The sequence below is a fragment of the Trematomus bernacchii genome, unplaced genomic scaffold (assembly GCF_902827165.1).
Source record: "Trematomus bernacchii unplaced genomic scaffold, fTreBer1.1, whole genome shotgun sequence".
NCBI lineage: Eukaryota > Metazoa > Chordata > Actinopteri > Perciformes > Nototheniidae > Trematomus > Trematomus bernacchii.
In genome coordinates, this window is record NW_022987966.1 from 352,010 (window position 1) to 374,621 (window position 22,612).

Here is a 22,612-nt window from a genome sequence, read left to right on the forward strand (position 1 = left end):
GCATCAGATACACCGCATCAGATACACCGCATCAGATACACCGCATCAGATACACCGCATCAGATACACCGCATCAGATACACCGCATCAGATACACCGCATCAGATACACCGCTGCATCAGATACGCCGCATCAGATACGCCGCATCAGATACGCCGCATCAGATACGCCGCATTACGCCGCATCAGATACACTACACCGCATCAGATACACTACACCGCATCAGATACACTACACCGCATCAGATACACTACACCGCATCAGATACACCGCTGCATCAGATACACCGCTGCATCAGATACACCGCATCAGATACACCGCATCAGATACACCGCATCAGATACACCGCTGCATCAGATACACCGCATCAGATACACCGCATCAGATACACCGCATCAGATACACCGCTGCATCAGATACGCTGCATCAGATACACAGCTGCATCAGATACACAGCTGCATCAGATACACAGCTGCATCAGATACACAGCTGCATCAGATACACTGCATCAGATACACTGCATCAGATACACCGCTGCATCAGATACACTACACCGCATCAGATACACTACACCGCATCAGATACACCGCATCAGATACACCGCATCAGATACACCGCATCAGATACACCGCATCAGATACACAGCATCAGATACACCGCATCAGATACGCCGCATCAGATACGCCGCATCAGATACGCCGCATCAGATACACCACTGCATCAGATACACCACTGCATCAGATACACCGCTGCATCAGATACACCGCTGCATCAGATACACCGCTGCATCAGATACACCGCTGCATCAGATACACCGCTGCATCAGATACACCGCTGCATCAGATACACCGCTGCATCAGATACACCGCTGCATCAGATACACCGCTGCATCAGATACACCGCTGCATCAGATACACTACACCGCATCAGATACACTGCATCAGATACACCGCATCAGATACACCGCATCAGATACACCGCATCAGATACGCTGCATCAGATACACTGCTGCATCAGATACGCTGCATCAGATACGCCGCATCAGATACACCACTGCATCAGATACACCACTGCATCAGATACACCGCTGCATCAGATACACCGCTGCATCAGATACACCGCTGCATCAGATACACCGCTGCATCAGATACACCGCTGCATCAGATACACTGCATCAGATACGCTGCATCAGATACACCGCCATACTGACGAGGAACACATCAGGCTTGGTGGGGTCTGCCTCCCCTCCCGGCCCACAGCGGGCAGCCCCTCAGACCCACCTCACACCATCTGCCCTCAGCAGCCTGCAGGCACACCCAGGTCACACAGAAAGGCTTTTCTGTGATGTAACTCCAAATATTTGATACATCTTTAATTGAGTTCAGTGTTTACAAATGAATCTACCACCAAAAGTTATATAAACATAAAGAAACATCAACTGCTTCCTATTTTGAAATACTTTCTTAAAGTTTTAAGAAAGTACTTCAAAATATTCTTGAAGACATTTGGTGCTGGCAGATGCTTTCATTCCGTTTGTAATGTCTGACACTTATACACTGTTACATGAAATGGCCACCATTAGAAACACTGATGCTGTGTCCACAGGGGGGAAATCACAGGACTGGAAAAGTATACATGCACCATGCAAAGCAAACATATATAACAAACCTTCCCATATCATATAACGATCACTATTATCAGATGTACTATTAAACACATTGTCCATGAAGTATGAGCAACATGAAGCAGCCCCTGCCTTGTTCTGTTCCTCACAGAGGACAACAATGCTGAAGAAGCCCGTCAGTGTCCCAGAGGCCTCTCTGGCCATGCATACTGCCGTACACCACAGCTCATAAAGACACAAACCACAAACTCACGTCAGCTGTCATCAAAGGCGCTGTGGTTAACACCTTAGGCCGTCTTAGCATCACATCTGTGACTTGCACAAACAAGATATTATATGTGATGGTGCAAGAGACTGAGACACATATGCCTATTAACCTATTATAAACAAATTGATTAACAAACAAAGGATGCGGTACGCTTGGCAGAAAATGACACATTTTGTCAAATTATTTACAACATTTGTCATCTTTGTGATCTAACAATGTGAACAAGACACCAGTTTCACATAAGCTCTGACGGCATTTAGCAGAAAACTTGCCACAAATTGTCGGCCTTGCTTAAATGGTAGAATTGTGGTTAAAAGCTCAACTCAGCAGAACCACTCCTGTGCACTCCGCAGCATCCGACACACTGAGTCACGGTCTTATGTACTAAAACAAAGTGCTAGAAGTATTTTGATTCTTTAGTATGCTATACATATTTTACAGCCGATCCGAGAGTCTTTTATTTAGATTAAAAAGTATAAATATGTTCTCAACACATAAAAAAACACTTTAGTTCATTACGAAAACTCAAAATTAACACATCTGGAGTTATGTGTTTTTTTTACACAAAAGGACAGGGATGGAAAAGTACAATATTTACTTCAAAAGGTGTAGAAGTATAAAGCTGCATAAAATGCAAATATGTAAGTAACTACAAGAACCTCACATTTGTACTTAATAACATTCCACTACTGACGAGGACTGTGACACACAAGAAACAACTTCCATTTTCCTCTGGTCTAACCAGGTTGGTTTCATTTTCTACTGAAAGCAGAAACCTGCCTTCAAATGGTCAGGAAGTGATCTGGTAACACTCCCAGTTTAACAGCTGTGGTTAACAAAGACAACACAGTAATGTATTTTCATTCTTACAACAACTTGTGACGTTATGTCAGGGGCTGCAGTGCAGTGAGATACATGTGATGCCCTAAACCCTTTATCACAACAGGCATGTAACATCTCAAAGCAGGAAGGATATAAATGATCGCTGCATGACGATGGCTCATTTGATAATTTAAATGAAACAAATCAACAATTATTGTTACTCACTACACCTGCTCATGTCCCTCTATGACTTCCCGAGATGTCTGAGAAGAAATGCTTGTTGTGGTTCGACTGATAAAAGTGGATGTTTGCTGCTACTAAAGCGCATAATGAACACACTTGTTCTGACTGGGCAGCTCAGGAACAGATGTTCTGCACTCTTTTGCTTTTGACAGCTTTAATGAGTTTGAAATGCCTCTAAAGAGAACTAAGGTGCCGTTTTATCCAGTGTGAAGAATGTGGTACATACGCGGCCATCATGAGTGAGGAGGATGGAGTCACTCTTGATGTCTCTGTGGATCACACCCTGTGTGTGGAGGACAGACAGCGCCTTCAGGACAGACAGACACACCGTGGCAATCTGCTCCTCGTTCATCCTGCAGGACACAGATTTACACCCTTTGTATGCACTTCTATCAACACCGTTTGATTCAGGTTCACTCTACAGTCATCTCTGAAGCCATATTAATGATTGGTAGCTCCAAGAGAGGAAAACACTCAATTACAACTGAGAATGACAATTAAATAGATAATGTAAAATGACACACCATGGTGGTAAGTCAATTAATATATCTACTCAAGTACAATGTTGATGTACTTGTATTTCACTTGCTCCTTTATTTCGTTTTCCCTACTTTACAAGTGACAGCTTTAGTCTTTTCAGATGATTATAAAATACATTATTATAGAATACGTTTCACTCAGTAGATGCAGTGATGAAATGAGCACCTGCATTATAACAACTAAGTGAATAGACATTAATTGCATAAATGATTATCATCCTGAAATGGGCCTATTACTTAAAGGTAGGGTAGGTAAGTTTGGAGAAACCGGCTCGAGATCGCTAGAATTTGAAAATACACAACCGGAGAAAATCTGCCACTTCCTTATAGAGCCCCTCCTCCAACACACACGAACGCGCACATGACCAATGAGGGCACGAGATAAGTTTGTGCACAGATGGAAGGCTGACAGGCAGGTAGGCCATCCAATTATTTTAGCCGGGCCGGCTAAAATGATTGGTCGTGCTTTTTACAGTACTACGGCTTCCACAGATGATATTTTTTTATGGATGTTGAGAGCATTCCATGGAATATAACAAGTGTATCTCGAGACGGTTTCTCAAACTTACCTACCCTACCTTTAAGTAAGAATGCATGACTTTGACTAGAAACAGAGTCTTTTTACACTGTAGTATTGCTCATTTTATTAATGAAGAAAATAAATAGGGCAACACCGCCCCCTTGTGGAAAAACACAATGTTGGTGAATTGGGGATTTCAAATTTAAAGTGGACCTATCATGCTATATTTGAATAATATAGTGTAGGACCATACCTATATAAGGCATATTTATACCTTTTTTTTTTCAAAATACCAAACAGATCATGCATTTTAGCCATGCCTCATTTTGCTCAATTTGACATTTTTTAGATCTGTTTTAGCAAGGGCAGATTCAGTGAGAACAGCACCATCTACTGGCCTGGCATATGTACAGGGGTGCACATAACTGGTACGCAGGTACGCATGCGCGACAACAATCTCAAATGCGTACCGTCACTTGTGTCACAAAGCGCATTTGCGTACCGACGTACTTGTGAAGCTTTTCCAGAAGGCGGTTAGATCACCGGACGACAGAGTTGGTCTCCGTGTGCACAGACAGGGCTGCTGTTAACGTCGGTCTGTACAGCAGCCCTGCGCTAAAACAGCTGATGACAACGTTCACACGCCCCGCGGTCACGAAGCGCTGTATTCCACCCCCCCCCCCCGTCAACAATCGCGAAGCGCTGTACTCCACTGTCAGCCCCCCCCCCCCCCCGTTGACAATCGGCAGAAGTTGGAGTACCAAACACTGACTCCAGGTACCTCACTGAGAAAGTTGTGTGCACCCCTGCATATGTACTACAGCCTCTCCAGCGCTTTCGAACGGCAATGGCCGTGGCTGTCTCCTCCTGATTGGTGGAGTTGGCCCAATAGCCGTAGCGCCACCGCCCTGACGTCAGGACAGTGTTCAAATCTGGATCAGTTTTTATCAGATCCGTTGCAGCCCCTTTTTTAGAGATTTGGGTATGGAGGAAAATAGAGAGGGTTGTGTTTTCTGACACTTGGTGAGTTCCCTGGAACACCGGGGACACATATTCATGTATAAAAGACGTACAAAAGTGCATTTTGCATGATAGGTCCCCTTTAAAGCAGAATACAGATGAATGGAGAAGCGGTATTTATACAATAACAGGTTGAAATCATGTAAAACAAGTTTTTAGAGAATAAAAGGTCATATACAGTGGTTAACATCTGCTACATAATAACCATTTAAAGGCATTAAAGGTTTTTTTCTCTCACCTGGTGTGTGTCACAATGTCAGTGAGAGCTCCTCCCTCCAGGAACTCCATGACGACCCAGAGCTCGTCTCCTACCAGGTAGCTGTTGTACATCTCCACCACATTGTCATGGTGATAGTCCCGCATGATCACCACCTGCAGTCACCACGGAAACACGGTTATGGTATAATTTAATTACATGGACTCAAAAGAGAGGCCCTGCAGGTAGGGGGTGTGTGTGTGTGTGTGTGTGTGTGTGTGTGTGTGTGTGTGTGTGTGTACTGATTTTGCTGTTGATAACACACTGTAGCTTGAAAGTGACTAAAAGTGTCAATTAGCAACTGTGAGTGTGAAGTGGAGCTGTGTGCTCTACCACCTGCAAATACATGTAACCTGTCATTTCTACTGAGAGCAGTTCTGACCTATTATGTCAGATGTGTTACATTTCATTCCATCGTTTAAAGGCTGTATGAGCCGAGTGTGAGACAGGCTTTCATAACCTGTCTACTGCTCTGCTGTCTTTATTTGTGAATTCTATGACTCCAAAATAAGCTTGAGGTAAGAATGGAGCTTCCTCTTCACACTTATAGATCTTAACATCTAATTGTTAATAACAGAAGAAAGACAGCCATAGTTCTGTTCTGGTCTTAAGGATCTTGTCAGAAGTTTACAGACCGGTCTTATAGTTGTATAGAGGTGTAGTGATTTGCGTGTTCTGTACAGCATTACATTAAGAGGTGTTTCTAATATTCATACGAGTTAGGAGGCAGAAAAAACCCTTTGGAAAAATGTCTAAATGTAATGTAGTCCAGTACAACTATGACTTCAGTAATAAATATGAACTTAATGTAAACATTTCCACGCATGTCAACAAAATGTAAAGACTACTAACTTGTTTCTGTTTATTTTATGACAGAGCTGTTGTATTGAGTTGCAATCATTTGTAAAGGTGTACCTAATAAAGAAAACATCATAGATTTAACCAGCAAAATGTCTTAATCTGTTCAAATGATATCTCTTGTACAGATGGTGGTGAAGCACACACAAAAGAGAACTTTTGATATAAAACAAATATTTACAATTCTCAGTTTCAGATAAACATTTCGGTGAGGTGTCATTGGTAAAGAGAAAGAACATAACGTACAACAGTGGTAACTATTTGAACCAGAGCCTTCACTAGATCATAAAGTCTCACCTCGTTGAAGAGGAGTTCTCTGCGTTGTTGTTTCCTCAGGTCCATCTTCTTCACAGCCACCAGCTTCCCGGTGGTCTTCACCGTGGCAATACAGACGATCCCGGTGGACCCCTCCCCTATCTTGATGTAGTGGTCCAGGTAGGTCCTCGGATCACCAGGATCCACCACCATCTGTAGCGCTGCTCTGAACTGCTCATGAGAAACCCTCTGGGGCTCCCTCTGCGGCGAGCGGCCCTGGGGCGGAGCACCTGGGGCCGGGGGCCCAGAGGGTGCTGGGGGCCGGGGGGCTGGAACGCTTGGGTGAGGGGTGTGTGGGTGCTGGGTAGCCTCAGGGGTCAGGCTGGGATGGGATGTGTGATGAGGGTGCGGGTGGCTTACAGGGGGCTTGGAGCTGGAGGAACCTCGAGAGGAGCCGCTGGAGGGGCCGTTCTGAGGAGACTCATGGTGTCGCACAGGCTGCAAAGAGAGACCCTCATCACAAACGCAACATAGGCCGAGTATAACAATCTACAGCAAATAGTCTTTCAGGCGTTGTAGATGTATTATTTATATAGAATATGAATACCCCATTTATATAGTAGGAAGGGGCAATATGGAGTGAATCCTCTGTTAGAGAATATGGAATTTGATTTCACAAGATATATTAATTTTGCCAGAAAAAAACTTTTTATAGATAAAATTACAAAAAAGATTTGTCTGTTTAAGAGTATACTAGCAAATGAAATACCTGGAAAATCCAAGTACTTTCAATTTATGCAAAAGACAAGAACTGATCAAATGGAACAATAACTTGCTGACTGATGATCAAAATGACCAGGAAAGACCTTACAGGGATATCAGAGGGTATGGTATACATTACATTACATGACATGTCACTTGTCACGCTTTTATCCAAAGCGACTTACATACTCAGTACTATGGGCAATCCCCACAGGAGCACTTTGGGGTGAAGTGTCTTGCCCAGGGACACAATGACATGCTGACTGCAGTGGGGTTTGAACCTGTGACCATCTGATCCCCATACCAAGGCTCTATCCACTGCGCCACAAGCCTCCCATATATGATGTGGGAAGATCTTTGATTTACTGTTCATTTCAAATCCAAAAAAAGCTAACATCTAATCTTTAAGTGCATTTCCCTCTGAACTGTCTGAATAGTTTACATTTGCTTTCATTACATAATTCTTTAAAGCCCTTTGGCATAAAGCTGTGTTTAAAAAAAAAAGCCCTCAACTTGAACTGCTTGAATTCTCTCACAAGCATTGCTGACTGCTGAACAAAGAGCAAGGTGATCAGAGCAAGGTGATCAGAGCTGTCATCCATCAGCTGTTAGCTCAATTTGCACTTGTCTGCCTTTTCTCTCTCGGTCAATAGCTTCCCTCTGGGCTGCCCTCCCTCTGTCCACGCTGCTGTCCATACCTGTCCCGTGGGGCTGCGTCCGCCCTCACTGTCCGTCCTGGGGTAGGTGTTGAATGGCCGTGTGTTCTGTTGTGTGGTCTTCATCACCCCCTCTGATACTGGCAGGTTAGGGGTGCGGATGTTAGGTCCAGAGAGAGGCCTTTTGTCCCTGGGAGACTGAGGGCTGCCGTCCCGCACCATGTAGCTGGACTTTGGCCTTTGGTCACTTGGTTGATCCATCTGAAAAGAGGCAGGGTTTCGTGGAGAGATGGACGGATCATTAGGTAGATGGCTTGTCAAATGTAAGGATATATCAATGGATATACAAAGATGAGCATGTTCGTCGTGAAGATAAAAAAAAGAGCCATTTGAGTCCTGTCAACAGCAATTACTAGATTTCATCATCAATAAATGTGAAGCTGCAGCCCCACCTGGTCCCGGTCCCGATGCTCTCTGTCTCTGTGAGGTGGGGGAGGGGGCCCGGAGCCCGGTCTATCCCTGTGGGCCCGGCTGGGCTCTTGGCCCCGGGGCTGCTGCTGAGGCCGACCCTGACCGCCCTCCTCCCACTGAGGAGGGCGGAGTGCACGTGGACCCTGGCGGGGGTCACCTCCACCCGCATGGTGGTCTGGTCTGGGTCGGTCTCTGAGAAGCAAAAATCAGAAACATGTGGTGAAATGCCTCATCGGCTGGTATTGACATAACATCTGCTTTGGTCCCGTTTCCATCATTAAGATAAGATGCTGCAGTTTGACTCTGTACCTGTCTTGTCTGTCCGGGTGTGGGTGGTGTCTGTGGTCAGGATCTCCGTTCTCCTGCCCCCCTCCTCCTGAAGAGCCTGAGTCCTTGCGAGGATGGATTGGGGGGCTGCCTCGTCGCAAGGAGTTGGAGCGTGTCACAGACATGGTGTCAAACTCATCCAACAGCCATGTCAGAGAGCCGTCCACTCCCAGCTTGCTGCCACGCACAATTGTCTGGAGATATTAAAAAAAATTAAATTAGATTTGTGGATAGTGAACATGAGAGGCCGTAATATAAAAAGCTTGTCATCCCAATTAGCCGTTTTGGTAAAACCATTTATCTATTTAAAAGTGGTATGAATGAGAAATTGGCACTATTATATGATTCTAATCACAGTAAAAAAAAATCTATTTAGTTACAGAATAAAATCATTCATACAAAACTTTACAGATAATAATTTCATTAAGTGCTACCAACTTTATAAATATCTAAGAATTAAGATAACAAGTAAATGTCTTGGGTAGCTTAACATCAGAATCTTGTAGTAGCACGCATGAGTTGGGATGAAATATAATGACAATCATTTTTCCTTAACTTGTTGTTCTCTAATGTAATTATCTTGTTTTTTCCATGTGTGTTCATTATTTGGTATTTCTCCTTTAGTTCTTTTTTGGAGCAAGTGACATTTTGGTGTCATGTTGAAATCTCAAATGTAATGTTATTAAACCATCATCCAACACAAATGTTGTATAATGTAGTCAAAATACAGCTGGTATGTTTAACACATTCGTTTTGATAAGCCCATGACTTGATTGTTGATTAGATTCCTTGCTTTTCCCACCTTGCGTGGCTCTACAGTAGTGATGACCGTGGCGTCGATGAAGGGTTTTGGCCTTTTGGCAGTGTCTTCGATGAGAGAATGCCATTGCCGTGGCAAACCAACAAACTTTTGCTCCTGCTCGTCATAGTCTGTATGTACGCGATGCTCAAAGTTTGATGGAGAGGAGATCTGGATCCGAGACTTTTTCTTTTTGGTGAACATGATGGCGGCTGTGGCAGCTGCAGCCTAGCATCAGACCTGCAGGGAGGAGCGAGAAAAGAGAGGATGGTTAGCAGGAAAGACTGAGAAGACATCTAAATCTTGTGGCATATGTAAAACAAGCCAAACATGCACTACGATACAAGTTCAGAAATCACTCAATACTTGTATTTGCAAAACTCACATCACCATTATACAAAACATGTGCTTGTGTGTAGTTCAGGAAATAAATGACCATCCAACTTGTTTATTTCAGCCCATTGAGCACTAAGCTGTGTACTGGCATTAAAGCAGATGTGACCTTTAGCTGAAGGTCATCAGCAGGCCCAACAATAGGCTCAGTGCTGGCCTCTAAATACTAATGACAGGACAACTGCTCCTGCTCCAGCATTTCCTAATGGGCATAACAATGTAACCAGCCTGAAGGGGGGTGACATCACAGCGGCAATCTGAAGGAGACATTTCCTCGTCATCACTTGCAGCTTTTCTTCCCGTCTCATGCTACTATGACTGTCACTCTGAGCAACTTCCTGTACAATACACACTATCGTGTATGTATTAGACTGACTACAGTCCAGTCTGCTGTTGACAGTTCACTGGCTGAAACATAAACCAGAAGCACCCTTTATTATTTATTATTCTCCAGGGAAAGTGAGAGGATGCCTCTGAGAATTTTTTCCCAGCCCTGGTATCTAAACATATTGCCTGGTGACATTTACCTTTGAGGACAACTTGATATTTGATGGCTGCAACAAGGATGGTATTTATGGCGAGGTGCTATGAATATCAACTAGGAGGACCAAATATCAGGCACTCAACACCATGTCTCTTGCCACAGAAGACACTGTGAGATGTCACTGTAGGAAAAGTACAACAATAACTGATATTAGTGTTATTCAATTGTTTTATTTATAACATCCGTACTTTTCATACGATTGTTTCTATTTCTGGGGAAGTGTGGGTAAAAGATCCTGCAAAATAGGAAGGTTTGTTCTTCAAATTCAACATAAAAACCTCCAGTGTTGCACTGTGAAATGCACCTGTTTCTACTGCCACACTTTGTACAGATATCAATCAATGACCAGAACAAATGCATCATCACGGACGAACCCACATGATGAGTACAACCAAATGATTCTGCTGCTGTTGTGGTAAGCTTGAATCATGAACCTGCAGATGTAGGAAGACTTCTGAAATCACAAACTATCCTGTTTAACACAGAGCACACCGCTCACCGTTTCTGGCTTGAGTCTAAACCGTCTCCCACTCAACCTTGCTGTTTGTCAGTGGGAATCAAAGGAGACACTCCCAGTAGTCAAACAGAGGCTGGATAGAGATCAGTGTGTTATGAGCAAAAGCAGGCCCTGCTGGGCAGCTGACCAGAGGGGCCAACAGGAGCGGAGGGGCCTGTTGAGTTCTGCCAGAGCCTTCTCTTATTGTTTTTCTTTAAAATACTGTATCAAAGAACAGAAAACAGGGGAAGTCTAAAACAAGACAATGAATAAATGCACGGATGTGAGGAGTAGAAGGAGGACGGTGGGTGGAGTAAGAAGGGGATCTGGGCGGGTCATCAGTTAGAGGTCATGAGTCATGCTGCAGAGCTCACAGTGTGCAGCATTAATAAAGCCTTCTACCAGCAGGAGTGTTTGAAGTCAAGCAGGACCCGCCCAGGAACACACCAAAAAAAGTGGGGATCCTAGCCAACAATGACAGCAACAACACACAACTTCAACACACACAAAAACAAAATCAGGATTCATTGATAATATGGATATATTTATCATATGTGCACTTGACTTTTGGTTACTAAATGGTGCAAAGCAAGCAGGACAGTAGTTTATACACCAACCCACCTACCAACTTCTAACATTTTCACACAAATGTAAGGGGTAACAACTCCTAACAACTTTATCCTCAGGCATGGGGTGTTTATCATGAATCTTAATTAGTAGCTTGGCTTTTAAACTAATATCTAATGCCATAACTTTATAGTGAGAATGTATATCAAAGTGTGTTTCAGTGTGTTTCCTGTGACAGAGCACCCCTATCTGTTGCTCTCACTGTCATCCTTAAATGTTTGGTGAATAAAGCTACATTGCAGCAGGTCTAACACAATATATAGACATTTTTCGAAATAAATTACATCAGATTGTTCACTATTGATGCAATGCCAGTTTCTTCATATTTAAAAAGTGATTTCACATCATTAAATGATCCATGCTCCATTACCACATGTTCAGTTACTCCACCCTGTTACCAACTCTGGATTCTATAACCCTAGCAAAAGTATGTAATAACAGAGGGGTTACAACACTAATGATAAATGCCTCTTTCCAGTCCTAATGAGTGTGGTGACAACAGAGCAGAGGGGTATACATCACTGAGGAGGACTATCATTAGTGTTTGACTGAGACAGCAATACAGCCAATCAATGCATGTGAGCTCTGGGACACATAGCAACTACTGCCTTTTAGAAGGATACAACTAATGAACACTGGAATAGGTGGCAGGAGAAATCATACTACCTACTAGGGATGGGAACGATTAATCGAATATTCGAAATTATTCAGGTATTCGAATATGAGAATATGAGTTATGAATATTTTGTGAGGGCTCCGCTCACCGGTCCCTCACAGCGGGCAGAGCTGCAGGTGCTGATCTCTCTCTCTCTCTCGCGTCCGGTTATACTTCACTCGCATTTATGTCCAAATCCATCACAAAACCAAGTTATGTTTTAAGCATGAAAGCTGTAGGCCTATAGCTGCCAACTGTTCAAACTGTGATCACCAGTTCAATACATTTGACTACTTATTTGAACATGTATTTATTTATTTTTCACAATTAAAAAATGTTTTAAATTTGTTTTACATTTTTCCCACATTTTTTTTTTTTTTATAGGATATGTACATTTCGGTTAATCGGTTAACCGTTTTTTTGGGGGTCGAATATTCGAATATACATTTGCTTTCAAATTCCCATCCCTACTACCTACAGAGTACAATAACATGAACCAATACGTTTGTATATGCAGGCACCTACAGTATGATTAGAACCACAATGGGCAAGACGAGAATAGTTAGAGCTGTCAGTTAATGTTTTGAGTTGTAATGTTTTATTGAAAGCGTAAGGAGCTTTAAACAAAGCGTAAATCAGTCACGTTGGTATTGAGATTGACATTGTGCGTCTCAGAGTCACAGACAGCGGTCTGGCGGGGGATCATGGAGGATTGCTGCATTCAAATTCATGGCTTCTTTCTGCATCTGGAGATATGTGCAACTCTTAGCTTGAAGAGTTGTGGGTGCAAAACAAGATGTTACTGCTGCTGTCAAGAGCCAAGACAGGCCAATAAAGTTTCAATGTTACGTAGGCAAAGAGCTAACAGATCACAGAGCTCTGACCTCAAAGTGTTTGTTTTCAGAGAGAACTTAGGTGGCACAGAGTTAACTGTTTGAAGTATGAATAAACATAAAGAGTGGGAGGGCTTTACATCTGGGTCTGCAATTCTGTAGACGATAAATGCACATGAATGTGATACAAGTTTGTTTTTATACAGCCCATTCAGCACACGAATGTAAAAGATGAGAATGTAAATAAATGTAAATTAAAGCAGATTATTAAGTAATGTATTTTGAGTCTAAAGATTATGGCTAATTCAGTTTTATATCAAATGTACTAGTATATATTTCGAGCAGGACACAAGCCTTTTTACCCACGGATAGAGAGTGGGACAGGTGTTAGGGGAACAAGTGATCTCCAGGGATTTAGCCAGGGAGAGTGATTTACAGCTGAAGCAGGTGTATGGTCAATCCCGCCCGGCACAAACAGCTGACCACAACCCTCTCCATAACCCCGACACCATAAAACAGGAAGTGAAAACCACAGTGTCAGACAACACGATGAGAGCAACAGGTGTCTGCTCTTACTGACACTTTTCAAAAGGAAAGAAAGACTGAACTAACAAATGGCTCAAGAAGCAAAAGACTCAAACCAGGTCTTCACAAATCACTCTTTCTTTAGGTGACTGTAATACCCAATTTTCCCACAATGTTGAATAGCTCCCTGTATGTCCACTTTTCAACTTTAAGGACCTGTTAAGATCATTTGCATAGCTGTTCAACTAGATTTCACAACAATATTACTCAGAAATAAAATTGTGGAGACACATTTCTTTAAATATAATATGACACATTTACTAATATTTGAAACATTTAATACTTTCAATTTCAATTGAGAAATGCAGATATCATGTTCCAATTATTGCATCTACTTGAAACTAAACTGTATTGGCTTAAACAACAGGGCTTACTGTAAATGTCACACAAATATATTGTTTCTCTGAGTAAGGATGGTAGGAGGAAACATATGCACTGAACAAGTCAAGATATAAAAGATATTATGCAAAAGGTATATGGATTTGGACAGGCACAGTTTTTAACCGGAGGATAAATACAGTGGAAGAGCAACACTGCTGCACTCTGCCACACACTCAAACATTCTTAATGCTCTCACACACCGAGTCAACCAGAAGCTATAAAAGGACGTCTCCTCTCGCAGAGACAAACAAGCAGAATCCCTCCCTGAACACAACAATCACAGGAGTTATAGCTTCCCTGTGTTTTCCCCTCCCGCCTACTCAAAGTCCATATCGAATCACCCCCACCACTACCCTCAAACTCTCTTTCTACTCTCCTTCCCCCTTTAATAGGCTCCCACCCTCTTCCCACTTTTTCATCTCTGTCTCCCTCCCTCTCTCATGTATGCGTGGCTGAACAGTGAGAAAGCCTGTCTGCTCAGTGGGCCAGAGCAGGCTGATAAGCTCTGGGTGAAGCCGCTGTCCTCTGGCATCATTCAAGTGTTATGCACGGGTGGTCCACACTCAGAAAAAAGACACCGTCAGTCACAACCCTATTACAAGCTACACAGATACAGGTGTGGATGGAACTGAAAAGAGATCAAAATTCATAAGGGTGCTTTACTTTGACTTTGCTTAATGATTCATAAACACAGAAGTATGCCTGAGTATGTCCAAAATCACAATGGCAAAGGATCAAAACAGATGACTGATTAAATGATGACAAATAACTTATGATATGATGTTTTTTTACAAACCTCAATTCCAATGAAGTTGGGACGTTGTGTAAAACATAAATAAAAACAGAATACAATGATTTGCAAATCCTTTAAATGGTGCCTTCACAGATGTGCAATTTGCCCCTGCCATGGGTGTATAGAGCAACATGTGTTCAACAGATAGGGGTGCTCTGTCACAGTAAACACACTTTGATATACATTCTCACTATAAAGTTATGGCATTAGATATTAGTTTAAAAGCCAAGCTACTAATTAAGATTCATGATAAACGCCCCATGCCTGAGGATAAAACAGAGTTGTTTTTTTCCGACCTTACACGGCTTATATGGCTTTCCATGGTAGAGTTTTAACTCACACTGGTAGATGTAGCGACGGACTAAACTGACAATGGTTTTCCCAAGTGCTCCTGAGCCCACGTGTTAATATCAAACAGGTGTTTTATGAGCATTCCTCAACAACCCCAGACTTTTGTTGCCCCTGTACCAGGTTTTTTAGAACGTGTTGCAGGCATCACATTCAAAATGAGTGAATATTTCCAAAAAAACAAAAGTTAATCAGTTTGGACATTACATATCTTGTCTTTGTAGTGTATTCAATTTAAAGGGGACCTATCATGCAAAATGCACTTTTTGATGTCTTTTATACATAAATATGTGTCCCCGGAGTGTCTGGGAACTCACGCAGCATCAGAAAATAAAACCCTCTCTTTTCCTCCGTACCCACATCTTTTAAAAACGGGGGTACAACGAGCGGATACAGATTTGCTGCCGATATGAAGTAATTTCGGATGGTGGACCCACAGAGAGCTGCTATCAGAAACAATGCCTGACGTGTTTTGGACGTAATATGGTATTTGTTTACATTAGCAAGCATCGCTAACACTCAGAGCTAACCTGTACTGGAGAGAGCATGTGTTTAAAAAGCAGGAAATTTAAAAAGGAACTCACCTTGTGATAAACCCGCAAGAGAAAAAGCATTTGAGCTCCATACTGTTTCAGAAATAATCCTTGATGTGGTTTAGAACAGGATGGCGTGTTATCACAGCAGAATTTAACTTTATCTCCGGTAGAATTCTGATCAGGCATTAGCTCCGCCTCCTCTTTTTTTTTTAAGCTAAGGACCCAAAATCCGCGTTTCTCTAAACAGGGCTGGAATAGAGGGGTATGAGGGATTTCTAAAATGCATGATCTGTTTGTATTTTGAGAAAAACACATAGACATGTTTTTATATATTTGTATATATCTGAGACCCATAATATATGCCTAAAAATTGCATTATAGGTGCACTTTAATATACAGTAGGTTGCAAATCATTGTATTCTCTTTATTTATGTCTACACAACGTCCCAACTTCATTGGAATTGGGGTTTGTATATGGTGGTTTGCTTTTAACATAACTTGGTTTTCTTTGTTGCTCAAATTTGCCACCAAATTGGAATCAAGTTGCAATAGGAACAGCGAATGTTACACAATATGATGAATGTTATTTGAAAAGTGATCTGTTTTTAGAAAACATTACATTTTGTACATGTTATGACAAAGAACGGTTGAAAACAAAATCACAGGAATAATTTTCAAATGTTGATAAACATTTGAAAATGGTATTTAGATTTAACTACCGTGAATCAAAAATGACCTGACACCCAAAATCCATTACACTGATGGATCCATTACACTTATGTGAGTTTATATTGCAACTGCCATTACCAAATGTATTATCTCTACAGTGGTGAGCTCACATAAGTAGGTTACTACTACTGATCTGCTTTTTTTGATAAGCCTATGAACGCATTACTTTGTAAACACATCATCAGCATCAGCCACCTCAAAGAGAGCGTGCTATGCATCACACTCCTCCGCTCTAATGATTTTCTGTCTGCGGCTCCATTGAGACATACCTTGCATAACTATCTTCCTAAGAAGACTAACAACACTCAGGGCTTGAGAAGACCAATGTAAACACACTTCAAATAGATCAAATAAATCATAGTGGACTAGGTGATTCACTTCCGAGATTTGGTTAGGAGTATTTTACCTTATTAACAACTTGTAACACGGCAAATAAGGCTGTGTACTTATTTATTTAAGATAATCTGTGAAAAGAAAACTTCTTTTGTCAAGAAGAGCTTCCACTCCTGCTTCTTTTTGAGCAAATCATCTTTCTATAAAAAAAATATCAAATACTTCCAAATTCCATTTAATACATGGTGATTCAAAAGAGATCTATGGATGGTAATCTTCATTAATATATATGTAGCCTTACGTACACTGATATTCCGTGACCACAAGTTAGAGGCCATAATGTTTGTTGCTGACTCGCTCCCTTGCACAACTTGGATGTTATTGGAACCATGGAATACGTTTCATTAATGCATAAAAACTCCCTTGTTCACATAAGGGCCACAATGTGAGATAAATCCCCACATTTTGCAGCTGACCACATTTTCAGAATTGCCTCTAAATGAGGGCTGGTCACCTTCCAAGAGCAATTGTACACAACACAGAGCTACCAGCCAAGGCCAAAGAACATTACATCTATCAAATCTCAGAAATAAGTGAAAAAAGGTCCAAGGTGAAATCTTTAAATGGCTTGTTTACAATTTCGAAACCCGAAGATATTAATTTTAAGATAATATAAAACAGTTACTAATGTATTAGTCGACCTTTTGTTTCAGCTTTCAGCAAAGTTATGAAATGAAAGCACATTTATTAGCTTTTCAGTGAGACACGATTTAAAGAATGACATGCTAAACAGCAGACAACAGTAGTCAGGTTACCTTCGTTGTCGTGGTGTTCTTACATTAGCTTGCTAATGCTGAATCAGGGGTGATCATTAATAGCCTGTTTTTCTCACTACTGAAACCACACACGTCAACAAACACACACACAAACACACACCAAGGGCAACACTTCTCTCCCAGCGTTTCCCAGATGTATAAAGTGCATTGCAAACATAGCGTACACCGTGTGACCTTAGAGCTACTGATTACGACCATCAGCCTGCCTACATCAGTGGTGAAAGGACACAAGTACTGTACTGTGCTACAGGGCACTTTTTAGGTCATTATACTTGAGTATAAAAGTATACAAAACTAGCCCCACCTTAAAGAGCTACAACAGCTAATTGTTGCTAACAACTTGCCACATCAGTATTATTAAGGCATTAGTATTACCGATCTCATAATGTCAAAAATAACACACATCAGTAATAAGAAACATTTTGAAGCAGAATGAGTAGTTCTATTTTTTTTCCCTAAAGATTATTTTACTGAAAATGTAGGATTTGAGTGCAGGACTTTAACTTATAATGCTGTATTTTTTACATTGTTGTTATGGCACTTTCACTGGAGTAAACTATTTGAATACTTCTTCCACCCCTGGTTCAAAATACTGTGTATGAGTGGCAGTCTCAGCTTTAATACAAGACTGAGTGCCCGCTAACATCTGTCTACTATTATGGTCAATTAGGTAGTCAAGATGCACAACTGGCTGTTACACTGGGCCTACTTAAGTTCCCATGACATGACGCTGCATTGAACTGAGATAACAGGTTTCAGTTTTTCATCATAGCACATACATGATGAAACATATCTGGTTGAAACTATATATTTTACACTTATGTATTTGACTCCAGACCATCTGGAGTCCTTAGTTTGTTTCTAAGATGACATTTCAGACACACGTTTCAGTAGGCTGCAAATCAAAATGAATGAAGAAGCAAACCCCCAATATTGTTATTGTTGACTATCATTGAATCTATGCATACTTATATTTGTTGTGTGGTCCGCAAAGACAATCCTCACTGAAAAGCAATAGTCATTTTATAAACTAATAACCACATTTGCAATTAAGAGGGGAAGTGAAGATGTGATAATGTTTCATTCAATCCCATATCAGTTTATTATATGTACAACAATCCTGAGTCAAGGTCAGGTCAATTTACATTGTTTTAAATGTAAGGTATGCAAGCTAATGAAGATATCTGTTTTGTTGTAACACCCATCTGTGAGTGTTTGTACATCACTAATGGCAACAAGAGAGAAGAAATAAAGGACACCATTTAAAAATCATATATTTCAATATTTGCCATAGAAATAACTAAATGTCTGTCCCTACAACACTCAAACTTGAACAAGCATAACATGTATCACGCACTGGCAAAACCATCCTCTATATATTCATAGCTCATTAAGAGAAGGAACTACAAGCTACTCCCTATAGATACATACAATAAAAAAAGCATTGTTCCTGCACAAAAGAGCAACCAAACTTCCTTCTGTGTTTAAAACAAAGATACGCAGTGAATAACTACCACAACCTGCGCTCCCCCTCCTCTCCGTGTGTCACCAGCACTTGTGCAAAGAGACGGATGACCGGGAGTCCAGCAGCTGCCTGACACTCACACACATTATGATCAGTCAGTAACAGCTTTCAATGGTAACAGTCAGGCAGACACAGGCAGTCCAACAGGGCTCTCGATGTGAAACAGATCACCCCTCGCTCCCACCCTTCACACAAGGCACACAATAAAGTTATTATTATGCTTTTTGTCGGACTCACTGTTAATCCATGCTGTGCGATGTTACCAACAGAGTTGTGTTGTTGTGGCCCAGATGAACTTTCGCTCGGTCCAAGTAGCTCTACCAGAAGTTGAACATGTTGGTTTACGCCCGATAAAACGAGTAGTTAAAGTATGAAACGGCAATAAATCCGTGAATAAAACTCTATGTATCGTCGGGAGAAGCCTACTCACTTGTAGTCCCAAGTACAGCAGCACACTATCCACCTGATGTCATGTCGGAAACGCAGCTGAGGACGGAGGGGAAACAGACTCCCTGCAGCAACAAGGTTGTTTCCGCGAACAAATTAAACTCAGTGAAACCGTCGGAAGCGTCGACACGTCTTCATCAAAAAACGGACCGGAACACAGGTTGACATTTGTGGATAAAAATAGAATGTGAACATTCACATAGAAAAGTGCCGTAGCTTTAGACTGTAAATACAAAGTGTGTCGCATTCCTATGGTTTCAGCAAAACGCGGCCCAGTATCATGACGTCACCGCAGGGAGGGAGAGAGGGAGAGAGAGAGAGAGACACGGGTATTACTTTTAGCACCCTTACTGTATGTCCGGTCAAATACGTTTGAAATAAATGTCACAGGGATAAACCGTTACCTTTCCTGCAGGAACAAGTATTCAGGTCCTTTACGTTTGTAAAAGTAGTCTACTTTGTTCATTTGCAAATGTAGATTAACAATACAAACATCTACAAATAATAATGATTTCATATTAAAGATTAAGTTTAATTAGGAAATATTAATTATACAAAATTAATTGATTTGAATACTTGAACATCACAAGCTTCAGAGCAAACAAATATATATGGTAGATATAATTAGTCCAACCTAACAATAAGTATACACCAATTATTATATTTGTAATCAAAACAACAGTCCATAACCAAAATAAATTCAGTTTCCAATGATCAATAACACAGCAAAGGAGAAAATAACTCATTAATGTTTGGCTAGAAAATGATTTATTGATTAAGGTTCAGTGTTCATCTAATCGTTTCATTTAGACAGCTGAATGAATGAAACTGAATCAAAACTATCCAGTCAAAGTTGATATTTTGTTCCAATAAAACTGTAGACTGTGGTACTTCTGTACTACTACTGTATTCCTGTGATCATATGTTACTTCTTTGATAACAATAAAAAGGCATACATTTCTGAAATGCGAATATTAAGTCAATGATTGCATTGAGTAATGAATATGTACCCTATGAAACATCAAGTGAGCCAAAAGGGGATGACTGGTGAGATTCTTTGGTGAGACTTATTTGTTTCATTCAATGAGAAGATTACGAATGAACTTTGACATGATATCACATGACACTCACTTTGTGGAACAACAAAGTTACAGTATCTATGCTTTAAATGATTATAGCAGTCCGATCAAGGCAGGCTGCTGTGAAATGCCATGTGTGTCTGCTAATATAAACAGATCCATCTCCACAGACAGAGGGTGAGACGATGCCAAAACTCTTTTTCAACACATCAAAACAGAGTGGCCATTGTGGCAGCAGTGTTGTTTTAGTCACATCCATTGTACTATTTTTTGATGTATGTAGTTCAGAATTGCTCCTTGCGAAGAAAATAAAATATTGGCTGTGTGTCCTGCTCAAATAGTTGCACAGTTTAGACACATAATACAAACACTTATTTAAGAGGCATACTTAAACAAGATGTATTGATATATGAATACAAATCCAATTGTATACATTATACTAGGGTGGCTTCCTATACAACACAACGTTTAACATTATAGTTTTCAATATCCACAACAAATCCTATATTTTAAGTTATGTACTATGTTATGTCTAAAACTATTATTTTGTATAGATATATATATTTGTATAAATGGTATACATATTTGTATGAACATTGTAGGAGGCAGTCTGCAAAGTCAATCAGCTGCTTCAGTGTAAACAGGAAACTTGAAATGTAATGTAAATGTACTGTTGCAATGGAACATTTAATCACAAAAGCTATTTCAACCAAATGTAGAAGAATCAATAACTGAACGAATGAACCAGTCACTTTTAAATCTCATGATAACATCAAAGAATATTTAAAACATAGTTTATAAGAGTTTCTTATCAAAGCCAGCTTAAGTGAACTAAGAAACCTGTCCATTTGTTGAATGATGTATTATCTACTGTCTATCAGAATACCTTTATTGGTCCCAACAGACTACAAGGTGTCAGCTCCAATAAGGAGAAGGCCTGTTGACATTCCTCTGAAAGTCTAAATACAGCAGGAACTGTTCCACAAGTATGGAAGCCACACAACACACAAACCTGCCAATCCCGAGGCCCAGTTCAAACAAAGCACGCAGTGTTGCAGCCAATGAGGACTGACTTCCAGAAGCAGGTTGTGGAATGTGGAAAGGTCAATGATAAAAGAGTGCTATGAAGATCACACAGGCTAGCTTACACATACTCAGACAGACCTTTGCCTGCAACAAACTTATCGTCTATTTTACCAAAATATCAAGTTTTGAAGAGAAAAGTTGACTGCTGGGAGTTTGTGAGCAACATGCTCAAGGATTCTTGGCTTATGAATTAAAAAAGACAACACCCAAAACACAATGTATGTTTATAAAGAAAAAGAGATCAAATGCTAAAGAATTGAGCCCTATGAGTTTTAGCACCGCAAGCTGAAAAGAAAGCCAGACTAAAACTTGTTTATAAAAATCTACCCCCAAGACAATACATCCTAATATTAGACAGTTTGTCTTAATTGTATCCAACTACTCTAAATATAACGTGTTGCCCTATAAAGACAAGGCTCTTTTAGACAATGTTAGTGTCATGTCAAACATCAGACAAAGTGTAAAATACATGACTCAGTGTAGCACCATCATTACATGTTTATGGCATGTTGACAATGAGGTGACATCAATCTCCCCTGTCATTAGTGAGGCCAGTCATCACTCCATCAGCTGCTCTGAGATGTATGTCTGCAAGGCAGTGCTGGCAAACAGCACATTAGTGAATGTTTTTCAGACTAAAATCACAGAGGACAAATTGTGATCGGAACCATCAGATGCTCGTAAATAACAGTAACTCTGAAAATATGTGCAGGCAAAGCGCTCGTAAACAAATTTCAACTTCTTCGACAGCTTCCACTGTGTTGTTCATGAGCAACACAGTGGAGGGCTGGTGAGGTGACAACAAGAATACAAAGTTTGGAGATTTTCATGCAAAAAAAAAAAACTCCTCTTTAGTATTGGTCCTTTCTGCAATTACTTTTCGAAAAAATAACAAAAATGCAAAATGGGTCGGTTTGTAAAGTGAAGGGGGGAGAATGTCCAGGACCACACCCTTCTTTAAACTCA

At 40.9% G+C, this 22,612-nt stretch overlaps 1 protein-coding gene across 1 annotated transcript in view; it reads right to left on the reverse strand.

Moving 5' to 3' along the window:
- Positions 1-19,742, reverse strand: part of pak4 (p21 protein (Cdc42/Rac)-activated kinase 4) — a 31,256-nt gene extending 11,514 nt beyond the window's left edge. The window contains 8 exon segments of the mRNA XM_034115921.1: positions 3,184-3,310; positions 5,275-5,408; positions 6,448-6,903; positions 7,866-8,084; positions 8,276-8,486; positions 8,604-8,815; positions 9,424-9,660; positions 19,272-19,742. Of these exon segments, the coding sequence (XP_033971812.1) occupies positions 3,184-3,310; positions 5,275-5,408; positions 6,448-6,903; positions 7,866-8,084; positions 8,276-8,486; positions 8,604-8,815; positions 9,424-9,624 (1,560 nt within the window). The 5' untranslated portion in view covers positions 9,625-9,660; positions 19,272-19,742.
- Positions 19,743-22,612: the final 2,870 nt, after the last annotated feature.